Consider the following 22878-nt stretch of genomic DNA (forward strand, 5'->3'; position numbering starts at 1 on the left):
GATAAATTGAAAACAAACATGAGAAAAACCACTAGAAAACCTGAAATGCTACTTAAAATTGGAGCTAGTTGTACTACCCTGTCTATGAACTGTGCTACTAAGAAATAATAGCAACAAGAAAAAACTGCAGGGCCTACTTTCTGAAATAGAAAAATGGACTGTTTGAACTCCTTTAAGGTGCAAAGAAAGCTGTATGCAGAGTTAACATTACACAACATGGTAGAAAGAGATTTATAGAGAAAAGGAAACAGATTATTTCTCCCAGGACAACTGAAAACAGCATTTTAAAACTAGCAGCCCTGGTTTGTAAGGGAGAAAGAGACATGTGCAACTAATAAAAGGAGTGGGTGGAGAACCATCTTCTGTCATATTGAGTAAACACCATGAATAGTGCTGTGGTATTAAATGATTTTACGGACAATCTAAATGTGCTCTGCTCCTACCTATTTTAACAGTGCCATCTCTGAACTTACCAGGGCCGGTGTTTCCCCAGCTCCCTGTAGAGCTGATGCCTATGTCCAACTATGGCCAATAAGCTTTGAGGCCTACCCAGCAACACAGACAAACCAGGAGAAAACGAGGCTTTTACTAGGAGCTAAAGCAGCAAGTTTTTTATTAACAATATCAAAATCATGGCTCAATTGTTCCCTCCTTCCTTGCTAAAATTCTTTACTTACCCATATTTGAATTAAAGTTTTGATAAATCTACTGTAACTTTTAGGGGTTGTACCAAATTAATTTAGAATAGATTTTAGGGTATTTGAGATGGCTTCCTATGACAATTTCAGTAACTACAGGAAAAAAGGCAAGACAAGGAATCAGTGATTTTTAAAAAAGACTTTTTGCAATATCATCATGAGAAAATGTTTTCTTCTACGGAATCAAGCAAAGTTCAACAAAAGAAATATGTCTGGAAATACTGAATAATTGTCCTAAACACAGATTATAAAGATAACAGCGACAGGTGCCAGGAGTGGGATTACTTAAAGGAGATTATAAGGTGGAAGGGCAGACGAGCTGGACAGTTTCAATTTCAGATTTTAAAGACTGTCTCTTCCTGTTTCAAGAGAAAATTACCAGTGATTGCTGACAATAAATGAGAGTTAAATGTTCAGCTAAAGAATCTTCAAGAACCAGGAGAGGAAAATTCAGCCTGAAATCAGCTTCTGAACCTGAGAAAAAGATGCTGTGTCTGCTTTTCCAAAGACTGCCATCTGATCAAGCCCCTCCATTTAGCACTGCAAAGAAACAGCTTTCTAACTTACACATCTGGACTTCACTTAAAACTGTTTTGGAAACTTTGTACAAAAAAAGATGGCTTTTGCCACAGATCCTATTAAAGGGGAAGTAAAATAAACCGTAAAAAGTAAACCGTAAACCAACCCTGCTTCCCATTACATTTTGAAATTAATGGAAATCATTGTTGAAGGATGGGCAATGAACACATGGATAATTCTTTGAAAATAATAAACAGATGCTAGTGCTTATTACAGAGAAATAGTTATTCATATTAATATTCAATAATCACAATGCCAGTTTAAAAATTATCTGTGTAGGTCAAGTCAAGTCCAGTATACAAGTTGTAAATCATTATGTTCCCATGAACTAGTTAAGAAAAGCCTAGCTGTGTACCAAACATATTAATTCCTTGAAAAGGCTATGAGTAAATACTGAAAACATGTTGAAAAGTTTAAGGACAGAACAAATTATTATTTTCTCTAAGCAATTATTTCATGTTTTGTTTGGATTATTTAATACTGAATAAGCAACTTAAGTGGATAATTGTAATCTTTATTATACAAGGACTCTGATCCTCTAAATGAACATTTCAAACTAAAAATGGGCTGATATGTAATGTGAAATTAAAAGTAAGGAGGAGGAGACTAACCATATTCTGACAATATGCTTAGTCACAGTTTAAACACCACTAGTTTTTAAAAACTTTGGGGAAGTGGGAAAATTTCCTCTAAATCTATTTAGAATTAAAACTGGAAACCAGTTTTGCTACCTGTAGTGATTCTTGTAATAATCAGTTGAATAATTTTCACAACCTGTAGAAAGCATTGCTTACTCAGTGAGTGAGCTTCAAAGGCAGAAGTTACATCCTCACTCAAACATGAACATTCTGAAAAAGTACCAATATCCAGGAATTCCAAATCATTAAGAATGAGACATTCAGCTCATCTATTTAAAACAGCCCAGTCCAGATTCCAAGTTGGTTTACATACCTACACATTTGGGATTCAGGAAAATATTTGAAATAGGAGAAATCTGAAATAGGAATAGCACAACTTCATCTTGGAAAAGACACAACAAACAAAACATATCACTATTTCACTTGAATTCTAAAATTCCCTAGATAAATTGCCCAAATTCCAATTATTTTTATGTGAATTGGTATCATTTGAATTTTACAATTTTCTATTAAGAACATGCATGTTCAGTTTTGGGCCCCTCCCTACAAGAAGGACATCGAGGTGCTGGAGTGTGTCCAAAGAAGGGCAACGAAGTTGGTGAAGGGTCTAGAGAACAAGTCTTATGAGGAGCGGCTGAGGGAGCTGGGGTTGTTTCGTCTGGAGGAGGATGAGGGGAGACCTTATTGCTCTCTACAACTACCTGAAAGGAGCTTGTAATGAGGCAGGGGTCGGACTCTTCTCCCTAGTAACAAGCGATAGGACAAGAGGAAATGGCCTCAAGCTGTGCCAGGGGAAGTTTAGGTTGGATATTAGGAAAAACGTCTTCACCAAAAGGGTTGTCAAACATCAGAACAGGCTGCCCAGGGAGATGGTTGAGTCTCCATCCCTGGAAGTATTTAAAAAACCGAGTAGACGTGGTGCTTGACGATATGGTTTAGCAGTGGACTTGGCAGTGATAGGTTAGCGGTTGGACTCAATGATCTTAAGGGTCTTTTCCAACCTTAACAATTCTATGATTCTATGATTCTATAATATAAATCTTTATCTAAATACACTAGTCCCCCCAACAAATACTTAAAAATAACATGGATCAGAAATAAAAACAGACTGTAATAATAACAATCAACTAAACACAAAGTCCATAGTCTCACTTTTTCAAGTAAGAAATTATATATATGGATTACTAGAAATCTTTTATTATCATAAAGGATATAATTCCCTTTTTTGTGTTTTTGACAAGATGGAAGATAAACACTGACTGTGAAAAAGGAAAATGCCAGACACAGTTGTAATATTTGTAATATATGGCTATAAAAGACTGGACCTGATCATACAAATGGATGAGAGATACTGGAGAAATATCCAGAATACAGTAATAAGGATTCAGGAGTGATCCCTTTGGGTAGCCACTCCTATTCCCCTGCTCCTACCTGCAGCTACCAAGTGGCCAACTAACATGGCTTCAAAATGGCTAACCTTTACTTCAGCGGGGTTTTTTACATTATGGTAGGGAAAAACATGCCAATATAGGGACATTTTCCCAGTCATGGCAAGACAAGCGTGTCAATGGAGAGCAAAGATTAGAACAGACAGCTCTTGGCTCAGACCTTGATGTGTGTTTCAGTTCCCTGAAATTGTAATTAATACAGTTTTAAATGCAGTTACCTAATATTTTTTTAATTAGAGGTGCTGTCTTTCAATAAATTCTTATACTGAGAAATGCAAGAAAGATATATATCACATTTCCAGTGCTGCAAATATGTTTTATGAAATTACTTCTCCGTCACCACTGTGTCTAAGCATATGCACAGGAAGCCTCGTGGTTGCTAAGGGTTTCACGAATCACATTCCTTTCATGATTATTTTAAGCACTATGAGTGGTACACACTGATCTGTAATTATGATTCAGTCATTGGAAAATAAATATTGAATATGATGGCAATTCAGCCAACATTTTTATATACTAAAACTTCAATCCCATATTGAAGAACTAAAATAGTTCTGCAGCTATATAACACACACTGAAATTTACACTTTCCTAATGATAAAACTTGGCATTTTCACAGTGATAGAATTGCCTTGGCTGTTTAGATATTGATCATATTTATGCAAGTTGAAGTGGTTTTCCTTCAGGCAGGTATTCTCTACTAGGCTTCAATTCATTTTACCTTACTCATCCCATAAATTTTCATATTTAGCATTCTATTATGGTGTAAATATTATCCTTTGGGTCTCATTTAGTAACAGGTTCAAATGTGTTTAAAGGCTTAATCAAAATTCAGTCAAAATGCCTAAGTTTCCTTTAGCACCTAGCTGAAATCACAGAAAGCCATGGAGCCTTACATAGTTTCCACCTGAAACCAAAAATTGATCCAAGCTCTCTAAAGCATTTTTGAATTTTTGTATAATTCTCAACAAACCTGATCAAACAAATTGCAAGTGCCTGAGAAGCCTTAGCGTCTTAACCTCAGTAACACTAGAGGTCTGCTATTTGCAGCTACGTAACCTTTCATCATCACCTCCATCATCACCTCCTACTGCCTGTTGAGATACCCCAGGTGGAGGCTTATCTGGGATCCTGTCACTGCTGCTCTTCCTTGCTCTGTCTCTTGCCTCCCCTGGTTACTCACCCTTCCTCAAAAGTAGCTTTCACCATTAGAGTCAATGTATGGCATCAGCACAAATTCTCACACACGTGAATTTCTCTCACCTTCCTTTGTGCAGACCCAGGATACAGAATGAAACCTATTTCAGCCAAGCTTTAATTGTCTTTCAAACTTTTCTCTCGCTTCTGCTAATTATCCATCATCAATGCCAATTTGGTTCAATCGCTTTCCAGGTTGAAGCTTAATGAAAAAATCCTCAAACTTCAAATTACTTACTATGTATATACATTCAGGTGTTTCATCTGTCTTCTAGTAGATCTTCTATTGGATCCAAGTAACCAGCTAGTCTTTCCTTAACCTAAACTCTAAGACTGTTTCTATTACCTCAATGTCTATTTCCATTATCTGATATTCCCATGTCACAATCAATCCATAAAATCAAAGACAAATAATGCACAGTCTACAGGACTAATTTGTAAATTGCCAATTATCTTTCTAATGGATTTTGCTGAATGTTTATTTTTGTCTAAAGATTGACATTTGATCTATAAGGCTCCCCTGCATTGTATATACACTATATAGAGTGATAGGTAAAGCTATTTCATCTTGAAGTTGCCAAATACTTTAAAAGTCTGTAAGTCTCAAAGTCTTCATCATAATCTAGCTAAATTCACTATCAACAAAAACCTGGGAAATCAAATGTAAACTCATTACCTGCCAAAAATCATGCTTGAAGATGATAAAAGGCTTCCAGTACATCTTACTTGCTGGAGCTAATGCAATAAACACAGAGAAAAGGCACATAGCCCTTATGCCCCATACCTGTTTAAAAAGCTTTATTTTTCCTGCAGACAGCAGCTTTGAGCACAGTGATTGAAGAAGCTGCTAAAAGGCAGAAGTTAAGCCACTAAGACTTCCAAAGCAGTCCCTTCCATTATTTTTAAAAGAATATTCCACGGCAGAAGAAAGATATTTCTAAATAGATCACCTCCCACTCACATTTGAGTATTGGCTCCAGCAAGAAACTTGTATCCAAACCCTTGTACCACTGGAAATTACCAAAGGAGCCCAGGCCTGCTATATCTCACTGTCTGCACTTCAGAGGAACTCTCTTAGCCCTACCTCACAGCTCCCAGTCATCACAACTGCATCTCCCATATTTGTAAGAAAGATCATGACCTACTTGTGCTCCAGGGACGGTCAAAGAGTCATGGGAGATGTTTGCTGTTTTAAAAGAGTTTCTGCTAGAAGACATTTCTCCTGGTGACAGTATTATGCCACAATCCCTCTCCCCTTTACATGATCCGCACTCTTTTAATATGATTGTGATGAACTAAATATTTGATCTCATCATACAACCCAGTAAATGGAGTCTCTCTTGTCAGCAACTAGATAAATTTAATGGTCTGAAAATGTTTGTCTTCTACCCCTCATATTCCCTCTGCTGCCTAGCACTGCTAGAAACTACATTTTGCTTTAGTTAGTCTTGAAACTCATAGATGAGACGGTATCTTCCCATGCAGTGGTATCTTATCAACTTACCAATTATCACAGAATGATAGGGGTTTGAAATGGATCTCTCATTACTCTTTCTTTTATTCTGTCTGTCCTATCATTCACCCTGAAGTCAGTGGTATACCCAGCCTGAATCAACATGACAAATATCTCCTTCATTACTTGGGACCAGAAAATCTGGGTTGAAGACTGCCGATATTTGTCCTTTGAAAACAGCATGCAAAGAGGTAGAAAGTCCTTCTAGGTAAGAAAAAGCAATTGTATAAAAAGTCAACAGATGTTCTTTCATTTAAGACTGCATTAACCAGAACCGGTAATTTTGTGCTGAAAATATTTTCCAGATTACTACAAAGAAAATAAGTTGCTGTCATTGTGAAGGCTTTTGAAAGCCTTTTTGGTGCAATTTCTGCAATTGTTAAGGACAGAAGATTGGTAAGTGTTTGGCACTAAAAATATCGTCAAAAGGATACTTATAACAAGTATCCTTTCTTCTACTTGATAAAGTCACATATGAGCAAACAACCCAGGAAATATCCTTCACTGACATTAAAATAACAACACTTGGTTCTGTGATTTCTCTGTGGAATCAAACTACATTATGTACTATATATTCTGAATATAATTAACATTTTGATTTCCCCAGGATAGAAATTAGAACCAGGACAGAATTTCCTTGCTGCATACCACAAGTCATCATACTGTGGCCAAATCTTTACAGCTATCTTTTAAATTTGTTTCATTAATAGTTACAGATTTTTTGAGACATCAAGCTGTAGGAACTGGGTCCTGGTAAGTAATCTGGGTCCTCTGTGCTTATTTACAAAAGATTTTATATTTATTTCTGTCTTGTTGACTTCCATGGGCAGAACATGAAATAAGAGTACCATTTGGTTGCTTAGTATGCCATCTTCCATTCCATTTCTCTCAACATATATACAACTTATCACTGACGTTATATTAAGTCAACAAAAGCTACAGAAAGACCTACATAAAAATATAATACAGAAGAAGTTTTTTGAAATGGCAGACTCTTGTATTCAGTCTAAGAACATGGTCAGACATCATGCTTCAGCTATCCTCACCCCATTTTTAAAAAAAATTATTGCCCCCCATATCTGACAGCACAAGTGTAACAATACATCTTAAACCTGATACTGCCAAAACAATCTGATTCACCTTCAAGATATTTTAGAGTAGGGGGGTTTCTGCTGAACTCTTTACACAGGTCAAGATTAGAGGTCATGGGTATGTGCAGTTATGCTATCAGATGAATCAGGGTAGATGGTTCAGCTGGCCTAAAAGGTCAACATAACAACCAACATAACAACCAACATAATCCTACTTCAGTCCAAGCTTTACCTTGTCATTTGGTTTAGAAGTCCTACTTTCCTACTTATAATTAAACACTTGAATTACCAGAATACAGAAGTTATACTTTTAATATATAATCACACCTTCCAGATGGAATGACATAGCCAATTTATTTTGAATTCTGTTTTTAAAGGGTATCATGGGTTCTGAGGAACACAGTACAGATCTCTATTTGTTGGGATAAAATTGTGAAATGTAAAAAATACAAATATTTGCATTATGAACTATTACAGACCGCTGAATAAAATATTAAAATAATTTAATACTCACTTTAGACTGCCTAAAATGTTGTAGAAAAAATACCACCACCTTAATTCAGGAGTCTTTTTTACTGAATAATTAACAGCTTCAACAAATCTATTTTCACTAAAAGAATTTTTCATTCAAAAGACAGAGCAAGACATAAATGCTTTAGCACAACAGCTGTAGTAATTACAGTACAATTTCAATGTAAAATGATTACCATCTCAGTGGTTCTGAAGAAAGTATATAGTACATGTAATGTATATGACAATGTAAAAATATGAATAGGGCTTTTATTTAAAATTGCAATACTGCGATTAAAATGAAGAAAAAAAATAGGAGATGCTAGAATCCAGCACTCTATGTTATGTGCAAAACTAACTTCTAGCATTTTGAATTGTTAAAAATAAATGTTCTGCTGAAGAATTGCCAAGTCAAAGTACTTCAAAGTAGGTCTTGATAATGAGAAGTAGAACATTAGAAAAGCTTAAACCCGTATGAGAGCTGTATAAATGTTTAAAAGAGGAAAGAATCAAGCAGGTGAACTTTTCCCCTATATTCTTTAAGAATGATGATAAATAGGATGAAATGTAACACAACCATTCTTATTTACACATGCAAGCTTGATCTAGGAATTGTCATATGAGAAACTAAATTTTAATTAAGATCAGGAAAGAAACTGAAATTCACTGCCTGTCTTTGAATAGCTCCATCTTTGAATACTTCAGGGTGAGTAGAACTAGACAGAAACAAGTCCATGGAGCTCATCAGGAAGAGTATTTCCAAAAAAGTTATTCTTGAACAATACAACATTAAGCCCATTATCTAGCATATAGTATATATGGGCTATATGCATATTGGTTTTGGTTCTGGAAACAGTTGTAACACAAACTGTATCAAACCGAATAAAAAATAATTTGTAGTCAATGCCTGGTATACAGCTGCCATTTTCCTCAGCCTGCAAAGTGCCTGGCACTTCAATATTCAGGGTTCAGGCTTTGTAGTTCTGGGAAGGTAAACCAGGTTAAAGGCCATTCCTTAGTTGCTGGTGTTTTCTTTGCCTTAATTCATGCTACCCATAAGAGTTTCCCCTATTCCTTGCACATTTAATAAAACCCGAATAATAGACTGTGAAAGCATTATGCAGAAAGTAGCAAACTGCAGCCTTGCTCTAATCTAGAGGACACCATGAGGAGACAGGCCACTATCCTTACCACAGAACTGCCTAGCACACAGGACTTTGATGAGTTTGGTTCTTTCCTCTTACACATCCCACAAAGATCTTTAACTCATCTGTCCCAATAAGATATACTAACCCCAACTGCTGTTCACATTGTCTTGCCTGATTTGAAAACATGATATTAAACCAACTTGATTATCAGCTTATTCTCTAAAAAGTGGCAATATTTTAATAGCTTCCAATTTGTTGATGTTCCAGGTTTGAAGTGGAGCACGCCTCAGCAGCAGTCCAGAATCTATTACCAAAAGTGTTACTTTTGTCTTGTGGTTTTTTTTAACTTAGAAAATTTATCATAGACTGTAATTCACCTCCAATATATTACTTTAATCTTTCGTTCCTCCTCATATATGTAGCTGACTGTAATTTGCCTGTTTATATATACTTTACACATACTATAAGCAGACAAGATTGAAAATTCAGAACGTAGTGCTCAAACTGATCATGACAATATTTAGAGAATATTCGTGATCAGAATAACATGGAAATTATACTAATTCATCGAGAATTTTGCAGCAGATAACATTTTACTTATCTCTATATTATCAAGTGAAAGAAAACATAACACAAAAGATATCTCTCAGCCTGAATGGATTACAGCAGAATTTTTCAGAATAGGCCATGTTTCTCACAGAAGAGACCTGTTTGCTTCTTTGTTGTAGAAAGAATGTTCTTTAAATAATGATCACTCAGTTCTAAGGAGCTACACCATTGTACAGCTGGCTTTGCTAACTAGAGCATCAGATCCAGCACCCTCTCCTAAGGCAAAGTACATGGACTGTGCCTTATAAAGCACCTCTTGTGCTCTTGTGGCAAAAAAAAACCCACTAAAAATAATTCTTAGGCTTTCTGTCCAACACAATTACCATCTTTCTTAGTTATTAAACGATGCACTCCTCCATTACTTTCTAAAAAAAGTCCTACACTGATTTTAAAATTAACCACATAACTATATTCATCCAGCTATATTTAATTACTTGTAAAATTGCTCAGAAATGTTGTTTGTTTTCTACACAAATATTATAACAGAAAGAGCTTTCAGCTGGAAAATTACAGAGCTTCTAAGCAAGCAGTGGTTTGTAAGAAAATTTCAAAACCGGCTTTTAATAACATAAAATTCTGTTCTTAACGTTTGTGCCTTTCTAGGACTCAGAAATTAAAATTTGAATTCTTCAAGGTGATGACAGTACGACATCCCTAAATATACTCTTCTAGGGACTTGAAATCTAACCTGAAAAGTTCAGCTCCCCTATGGTCATGACTAACATAATTGCTAAATTGTGCTTATTTTTCATAGCTCCACTGAATGAATCACTATCCTTCAGTCTCTGCAAAGCCTTGACATTCCTTTCAAGTAAGAACCTGGCTACATTTTAATTTCAATATAGAAAACTAGTGAAGTTCTTGATTCAATGGTATAAGATAATGTTTGTTTGCACTCTTATAAGGGTTTAGGAAAATCTTGTGTGTATAGAAAACTCAAAATAGGCAGAAAAACAGTTTGTTAGAAAGTGTAATTACATACTGTGATTTGCCTGTCATATTCTCACACAATACATGGTTTTGTTTTCCTTTGCTTTTGAGATTCTCCTATTTCAGCATATTTTTACTGGAATCTTCAGTTTTGATATCAAATTATTCACTTCAATCTAACATAGCATTACTCAGAGAAGTAAGCCAGTAGTTTGCCCAAGAAAAACAAGGCAGCTTTAATACAGTAGTGATCGATCTAGGCATTGGTCGTGAGGGAGTGTTTACCTGAATAAAGACCATAGAGAAATACTAGAGCAAAGCATACAGGGGTTAAATTTCATAAAATTAAAGAAAATGAGAAAGTGCCTTATTCCATAGTCTCCTACCAATATATTGCTTTCACCAGCAGATATCTACATAATGTCTCGAGTATGCAATGCAGGATGTTCTTGAAGGGATAATGGTGAAAGGAAAACTAAGTGCAAAGCTAATCAGCGGTTCAGTTCTGGTGAACGTGTTTTTGCGTGTGTGCCTTGATCAAGCAAACCACAAAAATAAGAACTCAGGGTTAATGAGAGTGTTTACATCCTGTTTGACTGTGATCATTGGGACGAAAAGTCTCTAAGATTTTGTTGCCGTTACAGATTGAGAATAGTCAACGTTAGAGAACAGTTTCACCCTGGAAAGATAATGTGAAAATGACAGCGAGTCAGATGGATATCACCTTTTCGGGAGGCCACCACCCTTTTCTAGGTCAGCAAATGACAGTAACTGCTAAAGACTGTCTATGTGCTTATATGGCTTGAATACAGGGTCAGGACTGTGGTTGGCTCTCCGCTATGCAATGTTCAATAACACTATATTTGACCATACTAGGAAGTGAGTCTTCTAAGCCATTTTATATCTATCTCAGCTCATTATTTCTGTGGGTTTTTGCATTTTCTTAATGCCGTATTTTATGATTATTGATGACTAGAAATTCAATTGTAAGGAACATTAAAGGAACTTGTGGACTCTAGGCAACTTTTAAGTTGATTCAAGGAATCAAGGATGTAATTCTGAAAGATGTGTGAGATTTCAGTGTTAACATTATCCCGAGATTTCAATTTTGTGCATTTATACATACACAAACAAAGAGAGAGAAAAAAATCAACCATATTTCATACTATAGTGAGGATACACCTCAAAAAAAAACTGTGGAAAAGGATTGCAAAACACCTAACTGGAAGGTAAAGACATAGCTGGAAACTTTGCTCCAGTTTATTAAAAACTTCGTAGTGAGAAGTTGTTAGAGGTATTCCCATATATAAAAAAATTAAATACACATTGAATTAGAAAAGGTGCATTCCCCATGAGGCTGGGGGGGTCAACCTAAGCAACAAAGAGATCTAAATCTAGCTTTTTAACATTTAAGGCAAATGCAACAGTTGTTAAAAGATGGATTTGCTTCCTTTTTTATGAAACCTGTGTTGAAATGCCTGATTGATTAACCGAGAGCATGCAAGAAGTCACGTTAAAGCCCTCCTCTATCATAGTCAGCCAAGGAATATGAATGAAATGTGAACAAGCCAGAAAAGAGAAACTGACACTTAATACAGTAACTAAAATAGCAAAAATTATTATTTATTTTTATGGAGAAACTTGCCTAAGTCTCAATAATGTGAAATTAAAGTGAGACGTGGGAACAGCTAACAGTTATGAAGAAGCAGGTATACGTACACCAAAAACGTATGATCCATGGCGCAACTGTTTGGAGAATAAAGGTCTATAAGTATTTTGTATCATTTTTGTATTTATCTTCATTTTTTATTATCTCTGAAATTTGCTGTCTGACAAATGTGATTCTAATTTTGCATAGATCAGCATATATCTTAAAATACTGCTGATATTTACTGTTCGATAAATGTTAATGAATTTTACATGAAGAAGAAATGTAAGTAAAACCAATGTAATAATTTTCCTCCTGTAGATCCTAGATCAGGTATTAAAGAAAGGCATTTGTATTACAGTGAATCGGATTTAATGTGAAGTTAATCCAGGTAGTAATTTAAAGTATGCTTTGCCATAAAATAACGGTTTTCTACTCTTGTTTGCAAAATGTACTAGTATATAAATACTCGCTTAAGCTTTTCATTCACTATGATTATCATTTTCAGGTCATGCCAGCTGCATGTAGTTTAAATTTTAATCCAGAATAGTAAATCTCAGACACTCTTCTGGAATACTCTTACTAAAGTTCAAATGGGAGCACCATTAAATGAACAAACACAAAACAGCCAAGTAAGATATTCTTCCAGTACAAAGAAATAAACCTTTTCAAAACTGATTTCACAGAATGGCAACAATAACTCTTGAAGGGGATTAATCAAAAGAAGATCTAATTGTTTTGTGCTATTAGAGTTGGAGGCAGTTACTCAACCACAGTTATTCTGCTAGATTCTGACATATTGAAAAAGGAGATCTTGGCACCTCAACCACAAACATGATTACAGAAATGACATAAAAATTTACTAAACTTTCACGACCTCATTTATACTATCTAGTTGTCTGACATGGGTTTCAATTATTTTTGCAGCAGAAGGAATTAATTAATTCCACTCAGAGGCAGAAGAGGTTGACATGCAGATACATATTTGATCATAGATTGATGTGAGCCCCCAAATCTGACAACATAATTTAATCATGGGAATAATTCCTGTGTGAGGCAGATTTCTGAGTTTTACCCCTGTGGCTTATCACCTCTGGTTACAACCAGACTGTCCTAACATTTTAAGGCCAAAAATCCAGGCTGCATTCTTTTTCATTAACTATATTAACCTCACAAGACTAACCACATTGTACATCTACAGACCCTTTTTTTCAGAATCCTATGAAAGCTATTCAGATTTTTTAAAAAAACAGTCAGTACTTGTGCTTCAATTTAGCCCAAAGATAAATAATTGCAAGTGCAAAGATTGCAGCAATAAAACCTTTATCTTTTCCTCTGCTTTGCCATTCATCTTTCCATTTATTCCAGGTTGCCTCCACCTCTGACCGAACACAGGCTCTTCCCTGCTCTCTCCACGTATTCCTGCCAGGGCTCATGGATGCCCACTGTCCACTTTCATGTTCTAGTCATTGACCTTTAACCTATCTAGCATTTCCTCTAATCTTGGGGCCAGGCATGTGAAAGACAAACTTCACCCCTGTAGGCCTTCCTTCACTTAGGTCCCTTGATACTTTTGCTCTAAACTGGGCTTGGTCCTCTCTAGTTGTTTCTTGGTGGTTTGTTATTTTTCTTGCCATTCAACTCCCTGCACTCAAACTGACGTGCCAAAGGGCTGAACTGAGGAGTACCAGCATTAAGAGGGCACTTTCCCTCAGCTTGTCTTTCATCTACAAAATATACTACACAAAACTGTATAGCTCACATAGTGAGGAATTTTATTAATACACAGTTACAGTTTAATTTTAGATGTATGATTTGACGAAATTTTTTCAAATGCTTATCTAGAACAGTATGAAAGTAAAACTCTTGCAAGTATATAACAGTCGAGTCACTAGGCAAGGCAGCTTCCTACAGACTACTCTTGAGTCCTGTCTGAATGATGATAGAGGTACTTATTTTCAATATTTACTTGATGCAAAGCAAGTAATTTTGAAATATTGTATGTTCTCTAAGACTGAAGGAAACTATGTCCTCACTCTATGTCATCTCTCTGCAATATAATGCTTATGTCAGTAATGGTGTTAGTCATCACAGGTCAGAATTTTAGTTGGCATGAATCCCACAGAACACAGTGGAGTTACATCAGTTTACATGAGCACACATGTTTTCTGATGCATTTTGGTATAATGGCATGAAGACAAAATCAGTGTTTTCTAGGTGAAGACTACATGCACTGAATTTTTATTAGTTCAGCCTATATTCAAATTTTCATTACAAAGCCATTAAACAACTTTAATTATGAAGACAGGTAAGAAGAGTTGTTTAGAAATGCATGAATACCTCATGCATATATTAAAGATATATGGATTAACAGTTCATGAAAGATAGTTTACTGCTGTCACCAATGAAGCACAATTCATGCTTCAGATGCACTTAGTTCATTTATAATGCTCTCCAGCAACGTTTCAGACCTGAAAATACAAAAAAACGTAAATCATATGGTTTAAGATAGTAAATCCTGCAGTATATCTTCTTTTCACTACAGGCCTAGCTGACAAAGAATTCAAGATGGGTGCCTTTGAAAATCACCAGCACGAGCAGAGCTATGGTGGTGTCCCACAAAGCCAATGCAGCAGGCAGCTGAGCCAAGCGACTGGTGTCAGCAAGGTGGGACTCTGGGACTCGCGAGACAGAACAGCTCTCCCATGCAAAGATGGATTCATTATTTAAGTATTTCTCAAACAACACAAGTACCATGCTGTCTTGCAACTTAGCACTAAATTTCACTGAGAACAACCTTTCCTTTCCTCACCACTATTCTTGTTACTTACCCAGAACGAACTTGATCAGGATAGCAGGTTTCTGTTGTGATGCTGGGTTTTTTTCAGCAATGTAGCCTCTTTCAAGCTCCAAATTATAAATTGAGTACATGGCACAGTTATTTTGAAATGGCATGAAATATTCTAAGAGGAAAACACATCTTTAACAAAAAAATAATTATTTTAATTTCCAGTCCTTTTATGCACACTACTCCGTTTAACTCCAACAGATTTTTACCAGCAGAAGGCTTCAGAATTATGTCTTAAACTACCAATTTTAGGTGTCTCATAAAGCAATCCAAATTTTCCTTTCTTTGATGGTGGTGGAATAAATGCTACCTTAAACATCACTGTGTTTTTCAGTAGCATCCTTTATAATTTATAACCCCGTGCATTTAATACATGTAAGGTCTAGGTCTGCTTCAGAAATTATAATTACTTTTTCTTCAGATTTGCTTCAACATTTTCTTGTGATGAATAAGGCAGTTTTTGAGTTGCCTTTATGAATCTTGTCATCACTTCCCAATCCCACATTTGTAAAACTGTGGCACTTTTCCAAAACATATTGTCTCATAAATCTGATTCAAACAGAAAAATCTTTAAACAGTATTTTGTGGACCTACATCAGCGAATGAACATGGAAATTTTGCTTTTATAAACAGGATTATAAGAACCCTATAAAAGTCAGTTAAGAGGTTTTTCAGACCTTTTAGAGATTTTGAGTTTTAAAAAGAAACTAAGATAAATATGTCATGATAATCCTATTCACAACACCTATAGAACCTCTATTTATTAGACCTGTCATTGCATTTAATTAGCTGCTCGTAATTATTAAAAAGACAAACACTGTTGTAAGATGGATTCATGGTAGCGCGTACTCTCTATTAATAAAAAAATGTCCTTGCAGTTCCTCTACTGTTGGATTAGACAGTATAATTATGTGATCTGGCAGATAATTTTCCAGCATCCTCCTATTGAAATGGACTGGTTTTGTTTAGCTGCTAGATTTAGCTATCAATCTAAAATTTAAAATGAGAATGTCTAATCTGGTAGTAATCACAGTAAACCAACGTGTTACAGTGGTTCTCCTAGTCACATGTTGTATTCCACATTCAGAATTTACACCATCTCAATATTTAATATTTATGTTTACATTTAATGCTATTCGCATTCATATTACTTAACACAGTAAACAAAACCACAAAAACTTCCTTAGACCTTTCAATATATCCCAGAAAGAAAACAAAAAAAAAGCAATTTCCAAATAATGTACTGGTTATCAAGTAGGCTACAAGTATGGATCTTTTTTCCAACTAAAATTTCACTGAAAATTATACAGTATCAGAAAAGCTTTTGGGTTTGAATAATTAGCATTTTCTTATGAAAAGCAAGCCTTTTTTTTTTTGTCAAAAACCTCTTATCAGTAGAGCACAGAACAGTGGAAGCATTTTGCAGTCACTTTGCTTTTTTCTGAAGGTTTGCAGTGGTACATGAAACAACAGCTCTATGTCTTCGGCAGTTGATTCTCACGTGCATCATCCTCTGGGCCATCTGATAAGGATTGGTCTGCTCCTCTAAATCAGTAAGTACGTTAGACCTCTGCTTAGCTGACGTAAGTATATATCAGTCAATTCCTGAATGTCTGTTTTATCAGGGAACTCTCAGCAGCCCAACAACAAACAACAGTCCGGTCCTAGTTCCTAGCCTCAATGATTTTATGATCCGGTTCGCTCATGGCCACTCAGACTAGGACACCAGGATGGAATAAGCACCAGGATCTCCAGCTAGGAAAATAAGCATATTAACTCATGATTCTGTAGTTTCTTCATGTGCATACTTAAGGCAAGCGACTCATCTTTTCAGAGAGGAGCAGGTGGTAAAGCATTGACAGAGAAGGAGGAACAAATATCATATATGTAAAAATTCACAAGGAAAATAAATGAACCTAGTAAGATTTCATTTATGTTCCTTTTTACAAAATTAAATTTCCTCTTAAAGCTAATCAATAAATTATTATCAACATTATTTTAAACCACTGTTGACATGTTTTCAGCTCCACAAAGGGTGACAAATTCTATATTTTAAGCTCAGACCACCTAGTAAGAGCTATTTGCACATAAACATAGATATTATAACTATAATACCTAAGTTAGCTCCAATTCCAAAAGAACAGGAATAATTATCCACTTACATAAATAGATTCAAAATTTAATCTGGTGATCCAGCTGACTCTATGGAGCCAGCTAGAGTGGACACATAATTGTCATCTCTCTAGAAGAGGACAGATGTCTTATGCAGGAGCCTTTTATCTTGTGCAAACGTACCTGATCTAAAGATCTGCTCACCTCAACAGATTTGGATTTCTGCATTTTACACCTCTTGCCAGTAACTGCAATAAATATTAATTACTTAGCAGGTTTTGATCCCATACTATCAATGTATGCTTAGAAGACGAATTTTCTAGACTGGAGTATTGGATGGATTAAAAAAAGATAAAGGTTCTGGAGAACTGAAGCATACTGTAACTACTCCACAGAAATTTTAAAAGTTCCTGAAGGCAGGATGTAGATTTTGTTCCTGTTTTGTTCAGTCATTTTTGACAGAATGATAGAAAATTTCAGCTTCAGTTCTTTATCTCTAGAGAGACACACATCAACTGAAAATATCTACAAATGTCAGAAAGAAACACTGTATTAAATTGCTTGAAGAATCATAACTGGCATGATGCCAAAAGATCCCTTGAACTTTAACCTGCCTGTACAGATAGTTGGCCATCAGTATCAGCTGGAGAGGTCATGTAACTGAAAATGTCTGGGATCTTTCCAAGCAAAAAAAAAAAAAGAACAACTGCTGTCACAGCGAATGAATAATTTTCCCTCCATCTCTTTTTTTTTTGAGATGTATTTCTACGTGTCATTGTAAAGGAAGCACTTCCAAGGAATTGCATATACCTGATGTACTAGAGGAATTGGCTTCCTCCCATGACCCAACAAGCAGTGCCAGAAGTCACTTTGCTGCCTGCATGCTTTCTCAAGCTAGGTCAGAGGAAAGGAGCCAACCTACAAAGCAATCCAGTCTGTCTTCAGGTTTGAGGTTTGCCATAAGTTTCAGCTCTGATATAATGTTAACATTCCAAATATTAAGAAAACCCTAAATCAGACTTGAAAAAGTAGTAACAAAATGGATAATCAACCTTAGATATGGAAAAAAACCCAACCAACATTCATAATAAAAATATAATTTATCACAACTGCTCCTAATATCCATCTCAAATAAGGAAATGCTTAAGTAATAACTTAATCTTATACTGATTTTGCTCTAAATCCTCAGCATTTAAAGCTGTGCAGCCACAATGTTTGTATGTTTGAAAGGCATCTCACTGGAAATGCTTTATGCCGTTTTTCTGTCTTGTTCTCTGAAATAGAAGGAAAAGCAATATAGGCACGTAACTATGGAGAGGATTAAAAGCCAATTAAATATACACAGAATACACCAAAAGAGACAGATTTTTCCCCTTCCATCAGCCAAAAAAGCATATCAACCTCTTTAAAAAGCCAGTGCATATAAATAATGTAGCTGTTTAGGTCATCTGCAAAGCCTTCCATGTAGTAAAGAATTGAATTATAGCTTCCTGTTCTGTTTTTTGTTGTCTTTGGTCAGTACCCAGGTGCATGGAAAAGTTTTCAAAGTAATGTTTATCACTGAAAAAAAGAAAATTCTTGAGAGCTACAAACTGGCTAGCTTCTTTAGCAGGAAGAAGAGGATTTGCTTAATGTTGTTCTGGCACACAAACATAAATCTAGTCTCAGAGATAGATGCTATATAATCTAGTCTTTTGCTTCTTTCACAAATTGTATGCCGCCAGAATTGAGAGAAGATTTTACAAGCCCTAAAGTGCAAAGCCTTCTGTGTAAATATACATGTTCATTTTTAGTTATTAGCTCTAAAAGTTGTGTGGCTTTGCTCTTTTAATATTGTGAACAAGACAAACTTTAAATGGTCTGTCATTTATCAAAGTTCCCATCAAGAACAGCTGCTGCATAGCCAGAACTGGAGACTGGAGAACTCAGTCATGTACATTTTACCCACAACAGTAGCAATTACGTGTATAAGCAGTTCCATTAGCATCAAGAGGGAGACGACGTAATTATAGATTTGTACAACTTGGCCTCAGAATAAAACAAGAACAAAACCAGGAACTTAATTTCTGATCAGTCATCTTATACATTAAATATACATTATGCCCATAAACAGGAGGCTCAAATCAGTTATCTAATACAGGCATCTTGCACCATTGGAGATGCCCTGGAGTATCTCACCTGGTCCCCAGCTGCTGCTCCAGAAGAGCGCAGGTGTCCTGCAGGTCCTGTGTCATATCTGCCAGCCCTGGGTGGATGACTCGGGCACCTTTAGGTGTCTCAAATGGCACTAGATGCCTGTATTTGAGCGACTGACTCAAGCCTAGGCTGTCATTTCTTTACAGGTTAAGCAGATATACACTCCTTCAGACAGAAGACATTCAGTTTGAAATCACTGAAATCTACTTGAAGATAAACGGGAGAAGGGTTACATTTCTTCAGAGACAGAGAGTGTGTGGGATGGTGCTACTGCTGCAGTATGACATAAAAAGCCTGGTCTTGTACATGTGTTGTGAGAAGAACAGAAAAAAAAAAAGAGAGAAAGCCAGAGAGACAGAGACAGAGAAAGCGCACATATACTGCAGCCTTCTGAGATGTCGGGAGCACAATTATCCCTCGTTTTGTATCATTTTTCACCTTTTGTGATTATAATGTGGTTTAACAAAGGAGGCCTTGTCATTCACTACTGTGCCCAGGTTTTACCTTGCTTCTCAGTCAAGCGTGAGACGTGAGTAACATGCATAGGAAAGCAACATACTTTCTTACACCAAAATCTTTTTACAACACCAGCATGGTATCAAGGAAGCACAGATTAAATCTGCCTCCACTGCTGGACAAATAATGTACTGGCCATAATGTAAATGGGAACCAAATCCATTAGATAAAATGTATGGTATTTTTTTTTGTGCTGCAGCGCAAGAATCTCCCTCCTCCCCTTTGCCATCTGAGTACAAAATCTTTCCAGTCACCTGCCTCGCCCCTCCAAACCGAGGACATACGCTGTTGTTCCCTGGGGAGACACCAGCTGAGATTTTTTTCTGTCAGCTGTGTGAGATGGTACCTGCCCCCAAGGAACAGGACTGATATCACTGCTCATCACAACCAAAGCTGGAATCCAGTCTCTCACCTGTCCTTCCCATGGCATCTGCTCATTTGACCCTAAAATCCCTCCAAATCATATCCAGATATTTTTATGTGAGCATGGGAAAGAAACTAAAGGATGAACTTGTTTAAAAGTGATGGTTATCTTAAAGACAATTTTCAGAAATGAGATAATAATTAAAGGCTACATAAAGTGATAGTATCTTTAAAAATAGCTTATCACTTTACCCTATTTAAAAAAAAAAAACACACTATAATTTAAAAAAATCAGTTTATCATGTTCAGTCACACTTTTTAGGCTTTATGATTGTACCTGAGGTCCAAAACTCTTATGTAATTTACACACCAAGAATATTTTTAGACTTCAAAGTGTATGAGTAAGATGGATACTAAGCTAACACTTATAGTTGGAGAAAAGGAATCAGGGGCTGACAAGAAGTAACTGAATGATTGTCTAAGTGGATAATTACCAGAATATCCTGGCTGGATGTATTGAATCTGCATCTTATGCATTCCCACTCTAATTTATTAAACCAATCAAAGTAACTTTTCCAGGTGGTTTCTGTTTGTAGAATTCACAGACATCTCAACAGTCTCTCTGATATTTACAATGATCATGGTACAAATATCATCCTTAAAGGGACGATCAATACCTTTTTCTTTTTTTAAAGAAAACATTTGTTAATACAATGCCATTTTATCTATTACAGACTAGAAGATTAATGTGTTCAGACTGTAGAAAATGTCTGTGGAATGGATGCAAGTAATTTAGTAGCTTTATATGCTTAAATTGAGACATTCTGGTTTTGAGATTCTCACTGAAGCAGACAGCAGTTCTGTTCTTTTAGCACTATTCATGCAACACTGTACAAAGTGGGAGACAACCATCTTATGCTGCTGTAGAGAGCGCCCAGCTACTAGAGGTTATTTGATTTTGCTTCTGCCTATGGCACTACTATTGGTATATAGAAGTTTTCTCCTAAAAAGTTATTATAAAAGTAATGTAAATAAACACATCCTTCTATCTTTATACCCAATCTATTCCGCTAAAATCAGACTGCCTGCTTTATTTTTTAGGAAACCATCAAAACATACAAAGGGTCTATAAGACAGAGCAAAATAGTGGCGTGGAAATAATTCAGACCCCTGCTTCAGCTCTTTTAAGATCTCAGTGACCCTCTCGTATTTCTTTCCCACTTAAAAGACATCAGAAATGCCACCAGTGCCACACAGCACAGCATCGGGGGTAGCTGCATAATAGAGACTTGGACACAGCTGTCTCAATGCTGAGGCAGAAATAAGTTTAGCCTGTGTTTCTGAGAACACTTGAATTGGCTCTGCTGCAAATCTATAATTGTAATATTTACTTCTTTCCAAAGGAAAGAAGTACTATTTGTTAAATCAGAAAGCTTCATCTGTGAACAATGGAAAATACTACTAAAGTGTACTTTTCAAATAGCGCCAGCTATTTTGCTGCTGAATTGCACAGCATACCATATCACGTCACTGGAGACTAAAATAAAACCTTCCCAGAAACCCAAGTGCCCTATAATACTAATTTTAAGAGACTCCTCAGTTATTCCAAGCAAATGGTTTTATCTAAATTTGGCTATTAATTCCTATAGTCAAATGGATTTTGAAAAAGACTGTATGTTTGGGGTAAACATAAGAAGCAACAGGGAATAATATGTTTTCTGTGTGTACCACATGAGCGAATGTCAGCTGAAAAGTAGAGCTAAAGGTTAAGAGGATTAAGAGGATATTCTTGGGTTTTTTTTGCTTGTGATTCTGCCTTGGCACCAAACTCTCAATAATTATATAAAGACTCCTTAGCCACTCCATGACCTCTGAAGAAGAGTCTCCATAGCAATATGTCTCTGAATGTGTTTCTAGAGGTTAGAAAGTCATTTGTCAGCTGTAAGATCATACTTTCAGTTGTACAAAATACTTCAGAGTTCTCTGTGCTCAAAAAGCCCCAAATAAGTTCAAAGCATCCCAACCTTTTTATGTCAGGACCCATCCATCAGTCTGACATATTCATTTTATTTTAGTTTTGCTTATGCATATGATGCTACTGGCATTACTAAAGTTTAGTCATAATAACAGGTACCAGAAGAAAATAGAAGCAATAGACAGAAAAAGAACCAGTGCAACAGCAGAGGAGTATAATGGTAGTAAAAGTGTATGAAAGTTCCCAGCTCCCTGACCTTTCCTGACTATTTTCTATGGAAAACCTGAGAAGATCGCAGTCTCATCCTGCTGTTTCCTGAGAGAAGAGTAACTGCCACTGTTTAATTAATAGTTAACTGCCCTGGCACTTTTTACATACTTTCTGCTACAAGATGCGTTTATTCATTTGCTGTGAATGAGCCTGTTGAATTGCCTGAAAACCATCCAATTCAGCGTACGCTGGGACAGGGCAGCTGCAAAGGCCTGAAAGTGCTGAAGTCTTATGTGTCCTGACAGAGGAATTCCCTTCAAGGTCAGGGACACTCATGCCCTGCACATTCCCCAGCCAGAATAATTTCTTCACAGGAAGGTAAAATACAAAAAATTATGTTGGGAGCAAGAGAAAAAAAAACTACAGTTCACATCTTTTACTAACTAAGCAAGGACATTCAGCGCAAGGGAAATTTTTTTCCTTCTCATCTTCACGTCATCTAATATTTCTATAACTCACGCTGCTTTTAAGCAAGGAGATGCATTATGGCCACATGCTGATAGTTTAAATTATGTCTTAATCTGAACTTTAAACCGTAAAATAAAACCTCGTCTTGTAATTTTTATGCTTTTCAACAAGGATGGGTCAT

At 36.1% G+C, this 22878-nt stretch overlaps 1 protein-coding gene across 5 annotated transcripts in view; it reads right to left on the reverse strand.

The window, feature by feature from the left end:
* Positions 1-22878, reverse strand: part of PDE1A (phosphodiesterase 1A) — a 165335-nt gene that overhangs the window by 62803 nt on the left and 79654 nt on the right. Inside the window, exon 1 of one of the 5 annotated variants that reach the window (XM_075093668.1) lies at positions 19148-19301. The exons of the other annotated variants lie outside the window; for them this stretch is intronic. Within the exon in view, the coding sequence (XP_074949769.1) occupies positions 19148-19203 (56 nt within the window). The 5' untranslated portion in view covers positions 19204-19301. Of the gene's footprint in view, positions 1-19147; positions 19302-22878 lie in introns of those variants that run through there. 5 annotated transcript variants of the gene reach the window in all.

This window comes from Phalacrocorax aristotelis, chromosome 5 (genome assembly GCF_949628215.1).
Source record: "Phalacrocorax aristotelis chromosome 5, bGulAri2.1, whole genome shotgun sequence".
In the NCBI taxonomy this organism is placed as follows: Eukaryota; Metazoa; Chordata; class Aves; order Suliformes; family Phalacrocoracidae; genus Phalacrocorax; species Phalacrocorax aristotelis.